Here is a 22,479-nt window from a genome sequence, read left to right as displayed (position 1 = left end):
TATCAATTGCTAATTAGCAATTGTTAGCATGCTTAATTAAGATGATGAACATGGCAAACTTTATACCTACTAAGCATTTGCATAAAATTGTCACTGCGTGCATATTAGCATGCGGATGTTAGTATTTAGTGAAATAAATAACCCTGACTTATGTGTGTGTTTGTTTGTACCTTCATAGAAGCGTATCTTGTCTCTCAGTATGACCATGCCTTTAGTGAGCAGCTGGTTCTGAAGGTACTCAGTGAAGAAGGAGCCCAGCTCCGTCTTCAGCAGCTGCCTGCAAAAGACACGAGTGCAGATGAGTGTAAACGCAGACACACCACACACACCATGAGTAATACCTCCAAAACTAATTAGTTCTCAGGCACTGGAGAGCTGCAATGTTTAAACAGCAGCAGACTCAGGAAATGAGAGGAGATGTCGTTCACACTGAATACAACAACAGGATTTTCTACTGTTACCACAGGTACACAGTAGTGTGACGGCTCACCAGAAAAATTGACCTTTAATCTCCGCGGCACACGAAACATCACTGAGTTAACAGTCGCATGAAAATCTAATTATACAAAAAATTGTTGAGTCATGGCCACTGCTGTGTTTCTGTAATGTAATGTGAAGCTTTTGTGTTTTTTTTATTTGAGATTCAACAACTTGAGTCCTTTCACAACCCCAGGCCGTGTTGGACTTGCACTGACTGGGAAGATCAAGCATCACTGTTGCACTGAGTAATGTGTGTGCGTGTGTGTTTGTGTGCATGTGCATGTCTAATATTTATTGTACATGGCTGGAGTCAGTTTTGACAGCAACTGCCCTCAGCTACACTGTAATTAAACACACAGCAGTGACCCCCATGTAACCTCCCTGCTTTAAAACAACTTTAAAGGGTTTCTGACTCAACCAACAACCTGTGATGCAGCCGAGAGTGATGCAACAACAATTAATGTTACTGGGCATGTGTTAATGTTTCAGTAAAGACTAAATTTAGCTCATGAGGCTGCTATTATGTTTATATGGGTGCAAGGGTGTCTCTACAAATCCAACGCTACAGCAAGGGAAAGTGGGAAATTAGGAGAGGAAAACACTATAATTTAGTCCTTTCCTAAAATACAAACTAGCTCGAGCGTAACGTTCGCAAATATGTGAAAGTCAGCAAGAGAGTCGGGCAAACAACACAACAACAAAACACAAAGAGACTGATGGCTGACCTGACACCTTCATTCAGAGTGTAGAGTTCATTTTCCCCCAGATCCTTCCTCTGGAAAACTGATATCACTGCGTTGTGGATGCTGTAAAGAAACATGCACAGAAGCATTTAGTGCACACACACACACTGATATGTAGAAAAAACCCATCCAATCTTAGAAAAAAAAATGTTTTAGCTACAACATAAATCATTCTCATTCCTTCAAACTGAGATGTATTACAGATTTGCAAAAATCAGCTGTGGATGCTAAAGATACTGAATCCTAAATTGCTCCTGATGAACAGGTGGAACCTTGCATAGCAGCCTCTGTCATAAGTGTATGTGTGAATGTGTGTGTGAATGGGTGGATGTGAAGTGTTGTAAAGCCCTCTGAGCAGTCAAAAGCCTGGAGAACTGCAATTGCAGTTACTTATCCTGTATGGCCACTTCTACTTAACAACATCTAGAGTGTAAACAGAGTAGAAGACAGCAAAATACAGAGAGTAAACATAAAAGATCAGGAGGGCATGAACTCTAGTCCAGAACATGGCCTCTATTCAGACCTCCTTCACCAACCCCAGAGCAAACTGAGAGCACCTGCTTTTTTTCTCTGCTGTCCAGTGTCAAATCAAGCTGAAACACTTTAAAAATAACCAGAGAAAAGAGACCGAGGACTAGAGAAGAAAAGGATCTATGAGGCAGAATGAGATGAAAGTGAGGAATGAATGCATATAAAAAAAAGATCGTGATGGACCCTGAGGGAAGAGGGACAAGCATGTGTGTAAAAAAAGGTTCATATTCATAGCATGAATAATGGCACCGACAGAGCTTTCTGCTTGTGTAGTTTATTCATACATGGTACTGTCAAGGACAAAAAGACATGTGTGTAGGGTTGTATGCATGTGATCAGGAAATACATTTTCTTATCCAATCAAATATAAAAGGAAACGCAACTCCAGACTAGATTAACTAACACACTGACCTGTTCCAGGTGGCATTGGCCCCGGCTCTTCTCTGCTGTGTCCCTTTGTCTTTGCTGCTCTCCTCTGACAGTCCACCACTTATTCCTCCCTTATCGCCTCCTCCAGGAGTTTTTGCTTGTGAGAGGTCTGTCAGACTGGAAGATGAGCCGCTGCCCAACCTCAGCTTATTTTGGAGACTCCTTGATATCCCAAAACAGACAGAGATAAGTAATAATAGGCACAAAGTCCATACCACTGTGATATTGGTGCAGCCTAGTCCACTTTCCACATATGCTAGTGGAACCCAATGGAAGACCAAAGACAATAACGCGTGCTATATTTCCCCTCAACGTGTTTTTACTACTTGTGTTTGTTGGTGAAATGACAGTGCGTTGACTTCCAGACACATCCAGATTCATCAAAAACCAATAATCAAGGCTCCAGACTGAGTAGAACTGTGAGGAACAAATGGTGTCCACAAACACCACTATAATTCTTCTTGATTTAAATGATATTCATTGACAGGTGATCAGTTTTTATTAGCCATCTGTTATTGTTTACACAAGCTGATGTACTGCGCTGCGGTTGAAACATACAGTGTGAAGGTGAGTAAGGAGAGCTATCAGGTGGAGAGGGAAGATACTCAACCTAAAGAAGGAAAATGTTAAAAGAGAAATTGGAGAGAAGCACCCGAGAAAGAGAAAGAAGGAAAAATTGAGACGTACAAGAGGATAAAGAATGAGAAGGAAGGGAGAGATGAAGGTACAAACTGGAGGAGGTAGAAGAACAGAAACAGAGTCAAGTGCAAAAATGTGCAGAGACATGGTAAGGAAGGAGGAGTACACACTAAATACTCAAAGGTTGGTCTATGGAAAAGAAACAAATATTGAAAGTGAGTTCAGTTTCAGCAGTCAAAGACAGAGTCATGTGGTTGAAACAGATATTATCTTAAAATAAACTCCAACCCGATCAGTCTGCAGATTTCCTCACTTGTGCTTTAAAGAGATGGTAAAGTTGGGTTTTGGGTTTAGTTGTAGCTTATAATACGCGCTGAGGCTGGGAATGTAGTTCTGATGGTTTACATCATTGGCTAGGGAATGCATTATGTCAATGACCACGTTTATATGTACGCTAGTATTCCACTATTTTTATGAACATGACAATATGTCCTATTTGATATATGATATATATCCTAAAATGTAAAAAAGAAGAAGACGAACAAAGTCTAAAAGTGGGATGCAAAAGTCGAAATTCCAGTAAAACTGAAAGTTGTGTAAAAACTTTTTAGTATGTCAGATACAGTTGACAGAAAGTTGTTCTCTCCTATGTGTGTTTAAATATGTATTTGTTTTATGTATGCACTGTATATATGCAGGCATGTATAAATAAACACATTCCAACTTCCAGCTCTTCATACCGCTACTGCATTGTCTCTACTGTCCGACAAATGAAAAGACTTTCACATTCATCCATTCAAACGTAGCGTATTATGTACTTACTCTAGTAACTGAAAAGGCACCACATATCCCCACTCCATGAGAGTGACACACTGAACAAAACGACAGGTGGATGAGAGAAAGGATGAGGAGAAGAAGTGTCAATTGGACTCGTTCACATGCCCCCCTTTTTTAATCATTCCTCTCCGTTCACCTTAACGGTTCTTATTCTTCTTCACCCTCCTCTCTCTTTCTCCCCTTTGCCAGTCTGTGCCAGCCGGGAACCATGTGACCCGGTGAGCTTTTGTACCCGGTGAACAAAGGAACCTTTTGAGGTTCAAGAGCTGCCAAGAGGGAGGGGAAGGATTTAAAGGTGACACAACATTTTACTTCCTCCTCTCTGTCTCTCTGTCTCTCTTTCTGTCTGTCTGTGTGGGGCCCAAGATGGATAGAGAATGTATTCTCACATGTTGGTCCAGTTCACTAACTACACAGGCCGTTATTGTCTGCTTTTTTCTTCTTTTTTACATTCACTTTTCTCTGTTTTCAGTACCTTTGTAATGACTGAATGATTGAATTTTAATGAATTTGGACACACAAAGTAGAGGAAGGAGGAGTGAACAAAGTGGAAAAGAGAAAAAGGAGGGCATGGAAAATTAGAGCCTGTGTTTAAGAATATGGCATAGACAAGGAGAGGTATGTGTGTGCGCGTGTGCACGTGTGTGTTGTAGGTCCGTCTGTCAACCTGGATCTTAGTTCAACCCAAAATAAATAGGTCAGTGTGGGAAACAGGAGCCCTGGGCTCACACTCTCACACACACACACCAGGAGACACTCTCTCTCACAGATACACGCACATACACATGTGTCTTGTGTCAAAGTGAGGACGAGTTTTCACATTCTCTCAGAAGAGCTGCAGCTTTGTACCTTGTGCCACTGAATCTACAGACATTTCAGTCAAAAGTTTTTTTTTCCTCGAGAAAAGGTGATACCGAGCTTTAAAGCGATGCAGAAGGTTCGGCGACTCAGCGTAAACAATGAGTTGCAAAAAGTGTCTAAAAATAATCCCACTGCTGATAAGATAATGTATATATTTCTACATTTGTGTAAATGAAAGGACGCTGTTAGAAGGAAGTTAGATGCTTTTTGCTTTTGGCTCTGAAACAACAGGAAGAGTTGGGGGAGAAAATCCTGCAGTCTAATTACTAAACAAAAGGGGATAAGGGGGATGTTTGCACAAATGAAAGAATGAATGAGGTCATTCAGGAATGCGTGTGAGTGTATGTGTGTGTTTCTCACTTTCATCTACCTCTGTGAGTCCCAAAGGACGGGGACAAAGAGAGTAAAAAGGGAAAAGAAAAACTACTGGAGCTGCAGTGAGACTCTACACTCTGAATGAGACCTGTTGGCTCAAATGTGTGTGTGTGTGTGTGTGTGTGTGTGTGTGTGTGCGTGCGCGCGCGTGTGCGTGTGTGCGTCTGAACTTACCTCCTGAACGAGCCCTCTCGTTCCATATTGGCCTTGACAGACAGCTGTGACCTAGTGACCGCTCTGCAACCACCACCGACAAATCAGCATCTGAAAAAGGAAACAAACTGATCAGCACGCATAACAAACATAATGGACTTCTGTTGAGCTGATTTTTCCTGGAAGATATTTTGATGCATCACAGGTTTAAATATTAAAATTAACCATGGCTGAATTCGATTTAGCTGCCCATTTTCAGAGTCCTGATATGCTTGTGGCTTTCTGACGCTTTCTGGACGATTTAATAGTTGAAATTTGCATTCTAGACTTGCACTAAAAGAATGAAAAAAAGAGACTGAAATGCACATCGATGCCTCCAAACACTATAGGCTATAGAGCAACAGATAGAAACATTTCCACATAGTGGTTTTAAATACAATCAAGCAGTTTATAGCACTTTCCATGTTGGTTATGTTTCACCCGTGTCTGATGGTTAGTTTGTGTGCAGGATTACACAATACTACAGAACGGATTTCCACAATACTTGGATGGAGGATGGGTCTCGGCCCAGAATAGACCCCATTAACTTCTGGTGCAGATCCAGATTTGGTATTGGATTAGGCTTGATGAAATTATAGGGGACTCTTGGGCCTTGGCAGAGGTATGTACTCTCGTGAGTGCTATTCTAGTTAAAATATTATATTCTAACATGTCCAGCAGCCTAGTGGTTAATAAATGTGCTGTACAATCTTTAAATTTACAGTTCGATTCATGGCCAGGTCTTGTTGCATGTCCTGCCTCTCTCTCCAGTCTGTGCATTTCCTGTCTTTATATATCTACTGTTAAACAGAGGCGAACCTACCAAAAATAAAACATATATAGTAAAATATTAAAAGCTGCAGTGTGCTCCGTTACTGTTGCAGTTAAATACTACATGACTAAGTCAGACAGATACAGCAAGCTCACAGACATTTAGACAGACGTTCAGACAGACAGACAGGTGTCTCTTCTCACTGTCTCGCTAACAGGACACAGTATTCTAATCAAATTACAGTAAAGTGGTTGAGGCAGACATTCGATCCTACCACGAACTCAAATGCCCCCACTCACTGGTTCACACACTCACACACGTAGATAGAATGACACATTATCAGGCAGGTTTGTAGCACAGGGCCAAACAGGGTAAACCTTCGGCTTCCTCGTGACCTATATCTTAACCAAAACACCTCTTCTGCTCTTCATTTTCTCTGCTACACAATCTTGTCATGACATCCAAAAAATCTGCAGCATCAGAGTGTCCCGAAGATTCACAGTTGCAGTGACGGCTGTAGCCCATTGGTTTGCAAACTGTGCATGCAAGCAAAGTAATTTCTCTCAAAGCTTTGCCTTGTCAAACCTTATTTTGTGATGCACCATGGGTGGGGTGTAGGTATAAGGACTGTGGTGAAGCTGAGGTCATGATCAGGGTAATCATAGCCAGCTTAAAAGAAAACTGTAATGTTTTTGTCTGCCTGGTGAATAATGACTCTCCAGTGATTCAGGCTTTACTTCCTGGAAATTATATTTGTCGCCATGCAATATAAACCACGAACTGCTCTTGCCTGGCGGCTACAGTTGCATTACCCAGTTTATCTTACAGTATCTATTTATTGCCTTATCTCTGTGGAGCACATTTGCATTGATAAAAGTGCTCTTGACACAAATTACTTGACCTCGCAACATGAAACTCTCTTTTCAAAACAGGACTTGGCAAAAGACGTCAACCTCGATCTAGAATAGGGCTGCAAGTAAAAATGGCAGTAATAATTGTGAAATATGTCAAACAGTGTTTCCAAAAGCCCCAGATGGTGTCTTTAAATGTCTTCTTTTGTTCACAACCCCAAGATACTCAAGTTAACTGCCGGAGATGAGTACGAAAAAATTGGAAATACTGAATGAAAATCTAAGTCGAAATCAGAACTTTTTTTTCTTTTTTCTTAAAGGAGCAATATAAACAAAAATTTGTTTAACTAAAATTATCACCAGAATATGAATAAAAGAGCCTGTCTTCATCAGAAAATAGTCAATAGTCAAAACAGCTTATTACAACTAATAATTACATAGGTGGTTGAGAAACCAGAAGTTAACGGTGATCCAGTAGTGAAGCTATGTCATCTACATGATGTAACGTAAGTGACTTTGGTAACACGGGTATGTTTGTAAGGGAATTTACAGTACTACAATCATTTTAACTTAAACCACAATGTTTTCCGAGCCGGATGAAGTAGTTTTCTTCCCTGAACCTAAATAAACGTGTCTCTGTTGTGCTGTCACGGTCCTCAACAAAGCCGCTGTAAATGACCTCTGAGTATATTCCCTGTCAACAAACTGGTCTCCCATCAGTCATGGAGGCCTTGTCTGGTCTCGGGTTTACACGCAACATCAGCTGATATGACTGCTAGATGCACGGCTAATTATACTAACTAGCTACTAGCAGATACAGCCAGGAGCTATAGGTAGCAGTAGTTAGCATTGTACGATGTATGAATTTGACAGGAGGCCAATTCTTACATATCGCACCTTTAAAAAAAAATACCCAAGCCGATTTAACAGTCCTTCAAATAGTTTGCGATTCATTTTCAAGTGAACAGTTTGTTGATTAACGGCTGCAGCACAAAACCAGAAGAGCTGATTTGAGATTCGAGGCACCTCTTTTGAGAAAAATGTGATCTTTCTGTGTCTGTCTAGGTTACGTCTGTCTAGGTGAATGTCCGTGTCACACTTGGCTCTGCCTCTTCCTCCTGCCACACTTCCAATTTAGTTTAATGCCTTGCTTACAGGCTCTGCACACTCAGTTAAATGGACTGCAGTTGTGGGAGCTTGAGTGTTTCTCTTTCGGTGACTGGTTAAGATTTTCACGAGCTGTCCAGGGAATGAAACCAGGGAGCTCCCACTCTTTAAAATCCTGACTTCTCTGAGCGTGAGCCTCATCCTCCTCCTCCTCCTCCTCTCTCAGCAGACAGGTTACATTGTAAGGAGATATCAGGGACTCCACTACTGAAAATTAACACCCATAATCTGCCTCACACACACACAAATACACACAAACACACACCACTCTGCAGACTAGAGCACCACTACAGGAAAATTACCACCCTGCCACCACACAAGTGCTAAAGTGAGCGTCTTGCAGCAGGTTTGTCTGCTCTACCAGCTTCTGGCTGAGCACCAAACCACAAGTCCACAGGTCCTGCTGCGCAAATCACTGGTGTCTGTATTTTTAAGAGCCATGTCTTCAAGTGTGCCTCTCTCATCTAACGTTACCTGAGGGCAACACTAAACTTTCAGTGTACATCAGTCCAGACGAATGGTGTATGAAGACAGGTATAACACTTCAATCATAACCCTGTGTAAAGTTGAAATGGAAGAACTAAAAGGCACTGACAAGCTATACGTTATGCTAACAGTTTATAGTTTTGTTGTCCTTGCAGCTAGCATGAAACAACAGTTGTTTTCTCTCAAGTTTGGACAAAAGTTTATCGATTTTCGAGCGGTGCACTCACTTTTTCTGAAGTCTCCCTCGCTCCCTTTAGTGACAAGTGTTGCTTGTGTTGAAAAGACGAAAGATAAAGAGGTCTAGTCGGTCGTAAATCCCTTAAAATCTGCTCCAGCGTAGCAGCTCTCCTGCAGCCGCGCACCTTCTCCTGAGAAGACACGGCGCGAGTGGACCTGAGCCCCGCGCGACGCGAGCTGCCAACTGACAGCGCGCGCGTCACAGGGAGGGAGAGAGAGAGAGAGAGAGAGAGAGAGAGAGAGAGAGAGAGAGAGGAAGTGAGGAGAGAGAGGGGGGAGAGAGAGGAGAGAGACTTGGGTGGGTGAGAAAGACTGAGTGGAGGGAGAGAGAGAGAGTAAAGAGAGAGGGGTGGGTGAGAGAGGGGGGAGAGTGAGAGTGAGTAAAGAGAGGGGGGAGTGGAGAGATAGGGTGGAGGGAGAAGAAGAGAAAGAGTTTGAAAGAGAGTGTGTGTGTGTTTGTGTGCTTGTGTGCAGGGGTCTATGGGTGAGATACAACCTATGGAAAGTGTTTGTGGTTTGGTGTGTGTGTGTGCTCAAGTGACTACACACACATGGCAGTTGAGCAGATAGAAACAAAGAACAAAGACTTCCATATTCATGTTCTGCTGTGAACACGACAGCTAACAGCTCTGATGGAAAGTAAACCGCGTACAGGTACCACGCCAACACACGTCTCTTTGACGACGCTCAGAAGACTTCCACCGGAGATCCGCATCTTTTCAACGTTCACTATTGATGTCCAAGTTCACCTAACACTTCTAACGTCTAAAGAACGTCTTGTGGTTTGAAATTAAAGCTTTAATGGCAGCCATATTTTTCTCCATGCAGCAAAAGCTACAGGGTTGACCTCAGTCACCTGCATGAGGCAGGCACTTTACCAGGAGAGCTATTCATCAGCACTATCAGATACCGTGTTTTGGTCATCCAGCCTTCCTCAGGTGGGCTGGCTAATATTCCAAGCTCGGATTCCAACATGGAACCATGGTGGTCATTTTAAGAGGTGCACCGAGGACAGAAAGACAGATTCTCCCCCCTAATTCAAACTCCGGCCTGAACGTGACGTTTTATTGCACGCTCGAAGCAGCTTTGTCAGCAGCTTGAAAACAATCGGGAGTCTTTGTTGTCAGCAGATTGGACTCTCATCATGTTTAATTCATAGTGAAATAATTCACATCCAGACCGATACAACAGCAGCCCACTCACAAACGCTGGACATTACACTGAGTGCTTTTTACTGCCGACAGAGAAGGCTACTCAGCAGCTACACGGCCTTCTGTGTGTGGTTTTATGGGCGAATGTGTGTGTGTTTTTTCAGTTGAGAGCCAGCTTGCATTCACTGCACAGAATCTAATGTACAGATCACTGCATTAACCACAGAGCGCACTGTGTCACATCAGACAAGCTGCACTCTGTCAGTCTGCAGAGACCACAAGAATATACACCTACACTCCTCTGTCACTGATAGTGCAGCAGCCCTCCTACTGTAATGAGGAACAGGTTTATAATAGCAAAGTCTACCGGTCAAGGCCAGATTGTATCCTGGAAAAAACGCACACCTTGCCTCAGAGTTCACCAATCACTTACTGTCATATAAACACAGTTACTTATGTCTCGCACCTGGCGTACACACTGTAATCTGGCACACAGAGATGCAAGCACAGACTTAACAGAGACACGCCACACGTCGATCAGCTTCCCCTTCCAAAAATCACACCATTTCAGGGTGAGGACTTCAGGGTACGTTTCCAGGAAATTCAGGTAAATCAATGTAATGTCCTCTGAAACACCAGACACCTGTGTGTGTGTGTGTGTGTGTGTGTGTGTGTGTGCATGACTGTAACAAACCTGCAGTAAATGAGTGACGTGAGCGATGCACTCTCACCCATAGAACTTGATTAGAAACCTCTAGGTGTGGGCGTCCGTGTTCATCTCTGTATGTGAATGTACGTATATCACAACTTGTATTTTCGTCTGGAAAGGTGCATAAAAAGTTCATCCTGCGGTGCATGGAGGCTGTACCCACATGTGATCTGTGGATGATAGAGGAGATGTGTTCGATGAAATCTGGATAAAATCTCCTTGTCAGCTCTGTGCACGTAGTTTTGTGTCTTTTTATTGAATAAATGAAAAGAAAGTAAACACAATTGTATTTCTTTTATCCATGACTGTGGTTGTTGTGACTGTTCTGCCTTGCTTTTCTTCCTTGTCAGTGTTTTGTTTATTTCCATACTATTAAAAATAAAAATAAACATGTATGGAAAACGTGTAACTCGATACCAGGAAACACTGAACTGAACACGGCATCATCATTTTCCTGGCAATGTATTCAACAGTAGCTTGCAACTAAAACAACGCTTTATTTTGAGATTCTGTAAAAGTGCAAAATTCATACTTAAAATGAATAGGGGGCAGCAAATCACCAGCGTAGTTGCCAACTGTAGCTGCTGATAGCTAGTTACCTCAGTTAGCCGTGCAGCTAGAAGATAGCTAGCAGAAGATAGCAGAGGTGTTGGTGTTTACACAGCTAGCACAGTTGCCTTGAACCCGAACGGGCGGCTCGCTGGTTAGCATGCTAAACATTGGAACACAATACAAAGACGTCATATGTGATATTTTCAACAATAATTTGTATGTATTTCACCTTTAATATCATCCTGATCATTGGGATTGTAGTCTTTGGATCAACGCCACTCCTCTGTCATGGCAACAGCATAAAAATTCAAAGTTATCCCCGTTCATTTGAATCCTGACAATCCCTTATTTCTGCAGTGGCAACGACAACACTGCTCTTCTGTTTCTCTCTCACAACCTCTGTCTTTTATGGTTTATAGCCGGCAATTTGCAATTTTACAGCAACGCTTTGAAGTTTAACAAGGAAGCTGGAGGTTCAAAAGGCCACAAAGCACAGTGCACGAGTGTACAAGCCTGTGCGCGGTGATATTCCTAACATTATATAATCATATTTCTTTTTCTGTGCGATATCATTAGATAATCAAACGGGGGTGTACGAGGTCAATAAAAATAAATCTTGTGTGGTTTCTTTATCATAAGTACGAGCTGCTCTGTTCTCCCTGGTTTTACTTTTCATTTGCTCTCCCACACACACCTCTCATCCTCCGAAAACGTCAGTTTCAGATGAGCTCACGCGGTAAGGGTTTCTCTTCCCGGTTACCGTTGCTATGGTGAAAGTTGTAAAAAGAAAAAAAAAAGTTTCCCTCAGTCAGAAAGAGGAGATAATTACATTTTCTTTCTGTACCACAGCAGATTTATATTGAAAACATGGAAGCACCTGATTCTCCGGTAAAGGTAAATGTGCAGTGCCTTGCCCAAGGGCACTTAAGTAGGACGACGTGACCTAGACATACATGGTGTTTGTTTGTGTTCAGCTACACTCCATCTCCTCCTGTCTATTTAAAACACACACAAATCACACTGGCACAAACAAACGCACACAAGGTCAAGATCAGGTGTGGACAGGTAAAAGCTCTTAAATCACAGGAGGACGTGAGCTTTTACCAAAAACGCACTGAAACACACATCCACACACATTCTGACCGCAGACGAATCGGCACACCATTTAAAGCTCCATGCCAGGTTAATCTGGGCTGTGTAAACAGACGAGGGGAGAGAAGCTGCTCCTGGGCCTAAAGGAAACAGCAGCAGGAACCTGTAATGGCTCCTCGCAGGAGCCCACATCTGCCAGCGCCAACCTGCAGCCTGTGCTTACACAGCTACACGATTACACCAAACACGGCCAGGTTGCAACATCATCGCTAGCTGCGAGCGGGAAGGATGGGATTAATCTGACACCGCAAACATTCAGGTGATTATGTTGTCTTTTCCGTGTTTTGTGTTGAAACAAAGTGAGGGCCAAGTCGAAATAGTCTGTCGCCATTTTAAACAAATACTTTCAAAATAAAAGGCTTTTACAGTATATTAACATGAGAAGTGTTAGTAAACTTGGTAAATAGGACTTAAGGGCCTTATAAGTCCATTACATTTATTTGATAACTTTTAGTTACTCACTTTTCAGATTTTTATGCTGCATCAGAGGCAAAGAAGCAGATTTTTAAATCACTATAAAAATAACATAATAATCCGTAGGCCTGCAGCTATTCATAAATGTGTATATAATTTACTTTTTCTTGTACTTTTGATACTTAGCACTTTTACTGCCAGAAAGTAACTTTAATTTTAGTATATTTAAGATCAGACACCTTAAGAATTTTACTAAAATACTAGTCTTATGAGGACTTTCAATTTCACCGTAGTAATATTCTAACATGATATAGATACTTCCACTCAAGTAGGACTTTTGGGTACTTTATACAACACAGATTAACTGTCAATAAATGCAAAATGGTGAATAAGTCAAAAAATATGTTTTTTAAATGCTAAACAATTACAACTAACTCATAAGGCTTTTTATATAAGTGTCAATAAACTGTTAACAAGTGTTTTTAGATGTCTAACATCAAACAAACATGTTTATTCGCCTCTTAGTCTTATTGATGTTAAAAAGCATCTCAGGAGAGCCTTGTTACCCAACATGATCAGACAGCCTGAGCAGAGTCAGTACTAACCTGTATTTATCACAAGGCAGCATGAGCGTTCCACTTCATTAGTATCATGGGTCCCGTCTGACTCGTCCAGTTGCTGTGAAAAGGTTAAATGTTTCATTCAAGGGCAGCTGAAGGGAGCCGGAAATCAAGTTACATATTGATGTGCAAATTAATGAGTAAGTGAGTAGAGTGGCACAAGGAGGGAGAGGAAAAGCGAATGTGTTGTGTCAAAATGAGGAAAATCCAAACCCTTTTTTAGGTGTTTAAACGTGTTCTGACAATGAAAGTCAAAATGATCCTTGGTACATTTATCATTAATGATATATACAAGATTCCCATGACTTCATGGGGGAATTGGCTTTAAAACCACTGGTTTAATTTTAGTAGAAGTGATTTTTACCATCAGATGATGATATTAAAGCCACAAGTGTGCAAACTATCAGAGTCAGGCATTTACCTAGACCAGATCCTGATGGTGTGTTAGCACGGGAGGGAAATGCAAGGCTGACTTCTGTTTGGTAAACACACACACACACACACACTCCGTCATTAGGCCCATATGGAAACTCTCAGTCAGCTATAAGGTTATATAATAGGTATATTTCTATGTTTATATGTATTAGAATGATCCGTGCTGGTTCTGCCACTGCAAAAATAACCAGTTCAGATATTTGACACCAGTGTGGAGAGTGTTGCCATGTGATGAAGTATCATTGTTACTCAGTCTCATGCTATTACACTTGTAAGTGTAACATTGTTAAACAGCCACCTCTCATCGTCACATTTTCAAGATCTCAGAACAACATGTCCCCACCACATCTTAGATTTCTCAGTATGTCTGTCTTACCATTTGCTGACACCGAGGAGGAAGTCATTTAATATTTATCTTATTTTCTCCTTCGTTTGCTTTTTTTGTGAGAAAGTCTGAAACCTTTTTTTTTTTTTCAGCTCTGATTAAAGCTGTAAGAGCAGCTACCACTTCCTGTTTTGTGCAGGGTTTCCAAACTTTGACCTGGTTGCACCGTGTGTCAGAAATAAAGTTTGGAGTGATGCTTTTTATCTGTGGTCTCTGTGGTCCGTGTGTGGCTTGGAGAGATCAGGTTATAAAAGGTTATTCGAACAATAAACGCTTGCTCGACACAGACGAATGGCAGGTGTTATTATCATTATTGTGGCTCTGTGGATAGAAATCAGTCCGTCAGTCAGTTTTAACTGCAGTAATCCACTTTATCTTAAATATTCTAAATGTCAGGCTGAGACATTTTCTATCTAATCATACAGAAAAATGCTTTCTTCAGCTTATTCGGGTGAAAATTTACATAAACGGTGACACAGAGCTGTCTGTCCTCTCTGTCTGTGCATTTGTACTGTCTCCCACACACACGACATCTGAAGACCCCCCGTCATCTTTCCCTCTCGTCGTCACCACTGTGTCCCCCCCCCCTTTCTCTCAGAGAATCTCTTCATAGAAAAAAAAAGCCCACTCTCATGTGCTAATTGGTCACGACAACATGATGAATAGTTGAAGGTGACAGGGACTGCACATGCAGAAAATCAGCTCAAATAGGGCTTTTTTTTTTTTTTTTTAGAATTATGTTTGTTTTACATTTTTACAAAACACTACATTTGCTTGATTATTGCTATATTCTCACGTTCATCAGGACCCAAATGTGGGTGTTTTCCCGCTAATTTAAAGCAGAAAAACAACATATCCATACATGAATTAAAAGAAGCATCATATTATCAGTTGTAGTCACCGTGAAAAAAATGTAGCAGCATGTGGTGGGTGATGTATTTATTTTTTTTTTCTCACTTGGCATCTGCCTCTTAGAAAAGTACACTTACACTATCAAAATGCATTAATTTGGCATCGACACAAGTCTAAAAAAATGTTAAAAAAGAAGAAGAAGCCACAGATAGCTGTGGGACATCTGTGCACAGAGGGGAGTGTGAGACCTGCATAACAGTTTATGTGTGTGTGAAGATGTGCGTTTTAGTTTCACCTCATGGTTGTCACATTTTATCTCCATCCTCTCGCGCTTTTTTTTTTTCCCCCTCTGGTTTTAACTTTCAGATCGATCTGAAAGAGCAGAGACGCATGAGCAGCAAACTGAGCATCAACCTGAGAGCCGTCCCCTTTTAATCTTGTGCGAGTTCACCTGTAAAACCACCGCGCTCGGCTGTGATTCACACCGGGCTGAGAATCAAACCCTACGGTGAAAGAAGCAACAGTCTGAGGCAGATGTCATCCTTTATATTTAGTTGAATCAAGTTAATTACAGCACATGCAATTCCTCTAAGTGTTTTTTTTAAAGTAAAAAGAATTCAAGACAATTCAGTAACATTTGAAGTTAAAAACAGAATATAATTTGATTCTTTTTGCTGTAGTGTGGTATTCATATCAAAGCAGGAAAACCGCATGATGTAAATGTATTGTTTTAACGCACCGGTAACTCTTATTTTCCTTCCTCCCTTCCTTCCTCAGGCCTCATTTTCTCTGTGCCGACTGACTTTATTTTCATTGTGCCCATGGTGACAGATGATACACACAGATTCACACCTCACAACGAGCCATTTCCTGATGGGCCCCCGGAGCAAGGAGCCGTTTAACATGTTCTGGATAACAGGAAGGAGGTCAGTGTGGTGTACAGTAAAGCCTGCAGGTTATGGAGCTGACACAGATGAGTGCTGCGGCCTTGTGGAGAGGACAGGTACTGGGACACGCAGGGAAGAAGGGAAATAAGGAGTCTGTGTTATGGACTGTTGGTTGGACATAAGAAGCAATTTGAAGACTCCCACTTCACACTCTAAATCACGCTGAACTGTGAAAAATGCTCCACCACAGTTTCCCAAACAGTTAATCAACTAATCATGAAAATATTTGGAAGATTAATCAATAATGAAAATGAGGGTTGGTTGCAGCCCTCAATATAACATCTCCTCATTATCAAGATGTAAACTGTTGTCAGTGTGACACATTTAATATCATTCCATTATGTGTTGTAGACCGTTCAAACATCTGATAGGGATTTGTTATGCAGAAATGTTGTAGTTAAATTTGTTCTTGAAAAATCTCCCTGAACATCTCAAATGTACAAAACAAGATCGCGACACATTATCAACACCCTGCTCTGTGAACAGCTGTGACTGTTTGTCCATGTCACTGAGTACCTGTCTGTCTTTTCTTGAAGCTGTTGTGTTTCATCGTGACCCAGAAGAAGCCTGTGAAGAAGATATTGTGTTGAGGGCATTAAAAGAAATCATTATATTTATACTGATTTAAAGTCCACTCACTGTATTTCATTTAAACAACTTTTATTTATTAAGTTTTTACAAATAAAGTAACAAATTTCATTGTATTGTAGCGCAAAGCGCAACTTTTTTTAATATGAAGCTTGAACACTCTATACTTAGTGCAAAACATACCTTTAAAGGCTGCCGATGACTCCCTACACGTATTTTATTGTTTTGTTTTTTCTCTCATTCATTCATCCAGGTGTTGTTTTTTTTTTTTAATCCAACCGACTTTGTACAATGTCAAACACGATACAGAAAAAATGAAACCACTGAGTTAAGTTAGGTGCCGCTAGAGACGTTAAAACAGCTGATAAAAACGAGTGAGAAATTAAAAAAAAAAAATTTAAAAAAATGAAAGAGTGGAAACATAACCGACGTGTTCAGTAACAGTCTGGAGAGGAAACTGTTGCTGTGCTCGAGACTCGACGTCATTCCACAGGAGCGAGCTACATGAAACAGCAAGGAGATGCACTGAATCAATCTGTGTGTGTGTGTGTGTGTGTGTGTGTGTGTGTGTGTGTGTGTGTGTCGGTGCACTGAAAGGCAATTCTTTTACATGTGGGCACTTCTACAGTAAAATGCGTAAAAAGGTTAGGCAAGTCTTGAACAGGAAAAAAAAAAAAAAAAGAATCAAATGAGTTTAAAAACAACTATTGCTACACTGTTTGTGTGTCACCAGAAAAAAAGAAACCTATTTTTCTGCTTTAACTTCAGGAAACTTCACAATAAGAGCGCCTGTATTGGAGAACTCTCAAGCCTTTCACAGTAAGATAAAAAAACAAAACAAACAAACTTCACAATAATTGCACCCACAGATGTTTAACTCCGGATCCTTACAAAATAAGAGTCCTCCAGCAAACTGTAACCTCAGAGCTTGAAAGCAAACTGAAACTTTCAAATAATATTGCATCGCAGTAGGCGTTTCCTTTCATGGTATTTATGTAAGAGACACAGCAAAGAATTATTAAATGTCTTCTGTGGAAATCATTTGAGGCTCGAGCTATTGCAAAGTGAAAATCCACCTGGCGACCAAACCAGCTGCGGTGAGTGAAAGCAATTCAAACACACCCAGTTTACTTTTACGTTTTCACTCCACTGACAGAAAAGTCAAATGGCACTGAGTTGGTGGCATCGTTAAAGGTTTGAATTCTTTTGAACAGATTGACAGAACTAAAGCAAAGTGGCTCAATGATTATTCACAGCTTCAACCAAACTTGCCTAGTAGTAAAAATGTTGCATTATTATTCATGTGAAATGAGACAAAAAAGAAAAGAAAATCAAGCGAAGCGATGCTTTTTTTGTACAAACTTTACAAAGTAACCATTTCATGTTTTTTTTTTTAATGCAAATCCAGAACACCCATTCCCCATTCAAAAAACAGAAAATAAAAATAAAACGATGTTAAGTGAATGTTAAAGTTTGTACCAGATATGTTTCATCTGCACTGACAAATGAAAAGAGACAAATAAAAAGAGGACGGGGGGTGTCAAAGGCCTTGAATCTGAACTCCACTATCACCATCACTTTCACCACCATCATCACTATCAGCACGGTCATCAGAACCACCACCAACACCACCTCCAGCACTGTGATGTTAAAATATTACTCTCAATTTTTGGTTCAGCTTCAGACACACACAGTGGGAAAACGAGTGGATGAGACAATATTCACACTGTTTGCGGACAGCTCATCTACAGCCGACATCTTTCTGAATCTTACTGGGGTGTTATGCCGCTCTTGACACTTAAAGGCCCTGAAAATGTATTTGCTCAATCGGCTTCTTCCTTCTGACAGATGGATTCCTACATTAAAACACTATTCTATGCCAAAGTTCGGACAGTTTTGGACAGGAGGTTTTAAATTAGATTTTTTCTCCATTTCTTTGCTTCTTTGCTCTCTTTTTAAGGATTCAGCATCATTTGAATTAGAATCTCATGACAGTTGGTGGTTTTATTGGCCACTGCCGATTAAATCTGATTCTAATCAGACCCACACAGTCTGGATAAAGCACATTAGCTGAGTTTCTGAGTGTTACATTCTAAAAATACATTTTCGAGGGCTTAAAAGTCTATAAATACTGTAAAATTGGGCATTTGGTCGTGCCTCTGGATGGCCTTTCCATTTAATTATGGCAATTTAATTTGAAATATAAGTTAAGTTTAAAGTAGATTTGACTCATACTGTATCTCAAAGATACAGTTTTGTCTGTGGCTAATGTCTGCACTCATTATTTAATGAATAACAATACAATTGTGCTCAAAACCAGGGAAGGGGCCTGTTTTTTTTTTAAATCCTGAGGCCACAGCATCATCATTAGTTTTGGTATTTAACATTAAATGTAAGGCTGGGCACTATATTAATATTATTTTGTCATCGTGATATGAGAGGAGATACCTTTTTTGACTTTATGGTGTAAGTGTTGCCTTAAAAGTCATCCCTACAATACTGTCAATAGCAATAGCACAATGGACGTATTTGGTGAGATATATTGTGATATTTGTTTTTGTTAACGTTTATGAAGTGCTTCTGAGGGGATTTCAAAATAATGAGATATTGAATGTATTGCGACATAGCCTAAAAATATTAAAAGGCCATCCCGCCCAGCCCTGATCGAAGAAGCTAACCATAGTTCACTGTACCAATGTGTCCTCTGCTGACTGCGCCAGTGCCTCCAAAGTACAGAGTGGTCCAAGCTTCAAATACAATCTTCAACATCTTCCTCCTTAAAACTGAAAAAAATACTCCCTCCCAACCCATTTTTTTTTTACCTCTTCCCAGTATCTACATTTAAAACCCTGAAAAAAAATGGCGCTGATAAACTCTCACATTCTCTCCATCTTCCATCATGTTGGTGGCGTGACAGTCAATTCAAAGAGCTAAGTTAGGCGGTTAATAGCTAAGATTTTTCATTGCTTTTTTGGTGGAAAACACACTCAGAAGAGAATTAACCACAAACCAGCTGTAGCGCACACAGTAAGCAGCCGCTAAACATCAGCCATTATTACTGCATCTCCTTTAACTACTCGTCATCTGAACCAGATCCAAGATCACAAACGTCACCACCAACTTCAAAGTTGACACCCCAAAACTCTCCACACATGCTGTTAAGTGTGCTTACTGTAACCCAAGACCTCACCCCCCCCCAAACGAAACAAGCAACAGGTAGGATGCAAGGCACTAAACTACCTCCAGTGTTCAACCGGAGGCTCTATGGGGGGGTGTCGGGGGGAAGCAAAATAAAAATAAAATACAGATTTTTTTTTTTTTCAAGTACATTAAAATGCACACCATTGGTTTATACATTCACATTCATCTAACAAAACCAGGGGAGAAAGGGAAGAGGAGGGCTATTTAAAGTGTCTGATATATAAGTACTGTATTAAGAAAAAAAATAGCTAGCATTACTTTATTATCTAAATATCAACTATCCTGCCGTTCATCCCGGTTTGTCTTTAGAATCGGGCTCGGAGGTCAGTTTCGACTTTCAATTTGATCAGTTGTGAAGAGAAACTGAAGCTGCAGTTGATTAGTTGTCGGTAAGGCATCTGTTTCGGATCTTTGTCCTCTGTATCTGGATGTGAGGACGGTTATTGAAAAAGAAGGAATTTCAATTTTTCACATTTCGATGAGAATCCATTACTGAAAGCAGTGAATTGAAAGTGAAAGGACCCCGAAGCCTCAATCTGTTTGCTTTTGTTTCATTTGTTTTTTTCTCAATTTGTGACATCACCCTAAAACTAATGTTGTCCAACAACATTTGCTAAGAATAAACAACAATAATCACAGTGTTTCCACATCATACAGCGATGTGCGCATATAACAGGTCCATCGACAGAACACGTTCTTGTTTTTGTTTCTTTTTAAATAGAACAATAATCATTAACAACAATAATGTACATTGCAATCGTTTCAACACCAAAGTTGAACTCTAATGAGCAGAACTGAGGCATTAGTCTGTGAATCTATGTCTGATAAACAGCTGCTACGCCTCCAACAATGTGCATGTATTTACATGAGTCTGTGTATGCAGGTGTGTGTGTGTTTATATGAATGTCTCATGCATTTTGTGTATCTGTGTGTGTGTGTGTGTGTGTGTGTGCATGTGTGTGTGTGTCAGATTGCTGGCTGGGGGCAGCGAGCAAACCAAACCCAACAAAACAAAAAACAAAACAAAACAACAAATGGAATCATCATGGCTGACATTCTAAAAAATAAACACAAACTGTACAGGGACTCTATATTATTCTGATAACAAGGCCACTTTTTCACGCTGAGTTCTCTCATGTTTGGGTGTTTTTTTTTTATCTTCTCTAAAAGGTTTTCTGCTGTTATTGCTTCAAATGGCAACAGAGAGGCGGAGAGAGGGATGGAGGAAGAGGTGGAGTCGTGATGGTGAAGAGGCGTTTGGTGTGCGGGAGCATCTGTCGTGTCCATTCAGTACTCACGCAGCCGGTGTGCTCCCCTCGAGTAAGCAGAACCAAACAGATGAGGTGTCGGAACTGTTAGCTAACACTCCTTCCTCTTCGCCTACTTCCTCTCCTCCATCTCTCCTCCGTCTGCTTGAACGGCGGACAAACAAACAAGAACACAGAAGGTGACAAGAGGAGTAGCGGTCACGATTTCTCTCAAAACCCCACCAAGTGCTGGGCTACACCTACTCTAACCCAGGCTGGAGGTCAGCTCCGCTCCAGGCGCTCAAATTCTCAATGTGCGTTTTTGAGTTGTTTTGGATTTTTTTTTGTGCTTTTAATGGTTGAAAAATTCTGAATACTGAAGAGGAAAACACTTCCATTCTGCTCTCAAAGCTTTTATCTGCAGCCTTTTTTTTGGATGCATGAATTTAAGAGAAGCAAACTGCTGACAGAAACACTGCTCGGTGATGTGATAGCCAAACTCCCTTCTGAATCCACCAGTCACCTCTTTATAGAATGCCAGTGTCCTTTCTGTATTAAATGAGGACAAACTGCATTGTTGTTGTCTTCTTTAAGAGCTTGAGAATGATTTTAATCTCAGTCTGAGAGGTAAAAGTTGGGATATTTTCAGCGGCTGCAGCATTTCAAGCTATTAGGAGGTGCTGTGTGGACACACAAGAGCTGAAGCCATCCCATTCCTCCCCCTCAATCTGATCCAACATCTCCCCCTAAATGGTCTCAAGAGGGTGATGCCGACTATGTAGAGCATGAAATGGAACAAGTGTGACCCGGCTATACACAATACCTCACACACGAATAGTTAGTAACACCAGACCCGCACCCTGTCAAAACCTCTTTGGCCTCTTAACATTGCACACACGAGTCCTTTATCCTTGAGCATTTGGCTGCCTGTCACACTGCAAACACAGTCAAACACAGCAGAAAGGGAGATTGTGTGACTGCGTTTGGGTCTGTGACATCACATTCCTGATTTCTCTTCTCCTCCTCTGGAGCAGGTCAGAGTCTGTGATTTCCTCGCTCTCCACGCTCCCCCGGCTTCTTCCATCCTCTCCGGGCCCGATCGAGCGTGTAACACTCCACAGCAGTCCAATCCAGTCCAGTCCAGTCCATTCGGGCTGGGATTCAAACCAGCCCTCACGCCCAGCCCTACGTGGTCCTCAGGTTGGGTCCTCCTGGGTTGCTGACTGACTTCTGCAGAGCGTTGGTCAGGTGTAAAGCCTGCAGCGGCCCCTGCCCGGGAATCTGGCCCTGTGCCCCGACCGTGGTGGGGTAGGGGCCCAGGGGCTGGGAGGTGCTGACAAGTAGAGGCCCGGGCTGTGCAGGGGCCTGGTGCGGAGTCGGCAGGCCGTGAGCCGGACCGGACCATTGTGCGCTGTAGGCGGGGGTGGGGGCATAGTGGATGAACTGGGGAGGCGGGGGCTGAGGTGGAGTGGAGGAGGCAGGGGGGTGGCACAGGGAGCCCTTGCGGACGGCCAGAGAGGTAGCGGTGGTGGGGTTTGAAGGGAGGTGGGCTGAGCCTCCGATGCTGCTGGTACACAGCTGGCTGGGAGCAGAGAACTTCCTGCCCAGACTGGCTGACTGGATGAC

At 41.6% G+C, this 22,479-nt stretch overlaps 2 protein-coding genes and 1 long non-coding RNA gene across 11 annotated transcripts in view; 1 reads left to right on the top strand and 2 right to left on the bottom strand.

Annotated features, from left to right (window-relative positions):
• The window catches only part of LOC119032145 (proline-rich protein 5-like), a 21,415-nt gene extending 8,194 nt beyond the window's left edge, over positions 1–13,221 (bottom strand). Inside the window, exons 1-5 of one of the 3 annotated variants that reach the window (XM_037120985.1) lie at positions 13,184–13,221; positions 5,070–5,159; positions 2,166–2,345; positions 1,206–1,286; positions 171–277 (exon numbers count right to left, since the gene is read on the bottom strand). In XM_037120985.1, coding sequence (XP_036976880.1) covers positions 171–277; positions 1,206–1,286; positions 2,166–2,345; positions 5,070–5,095 — 394 coding nt within the window. In that variant the 5' untranslated portion in view covers positions 5,096–5,159; positions 13,184–13,221. Of the gene's footprint in view, positions 1–170; positions 278–1,205; positions 1,287–2,165; positions 2,346–5,069; positions 5,160–8,590; positions 8,820–13,183 lie in introns of those variants that run through there. The other 2 variants (XM_037120984.1, XM_037120986.1) reach the window with 2 other exon arrangements.
• On the top strand, positions 12,081–16,789 carry LOC119032148. The gene is made up of 2 exons (XR_005078793.1): positions 12,081–12,423; positions 15,237–16,789. It is a non-coding gene; the product is annotated as an uncharacterized LOC119032148 (long non-coding RNA).
• wnk1b (WNK lysine deficient protein kinase 1b) overlaps positions 16,462–22,479 on the bottom strand; it is a 96,904-nt gene continuing 90,886 nt past the window's right edge. For all 7 annotated transcript variants that reach the window (XM_037120970.1, XM_037120972.1, XM_037120971.1 and 4 more), the window contains one exon: positions 16,462–22,479. In XM_037120970.1, coding sequence (XP_036976865.1) covers positions 22,039–22,479 — 441 coding nt within the window. In that variant the 3' untranslated portion in view covers positions 16,462–22,038.

Source organism: Acanthopagrus latus, chromosome 14 (genome assembly GCF_904848185.1).
Source record: "Acanthopagrus latus isolate v.2019 chromosome 14, fAcaLat1.1, whole genome shotgun sequence".
Classification (NCBI taxonomy): domain Eukaryota; kingdom Metazoa; phylum Chordata; class Actinopteri; order Spariformes; family Sparidae; genus Acanthopagrus; species Acanthopagrus latus.
The sequence above is the reverse complement of the archived record's forward strand: the minus strand, read 5'-3'. Positions and strand labels throughout refer to the sequence as shown.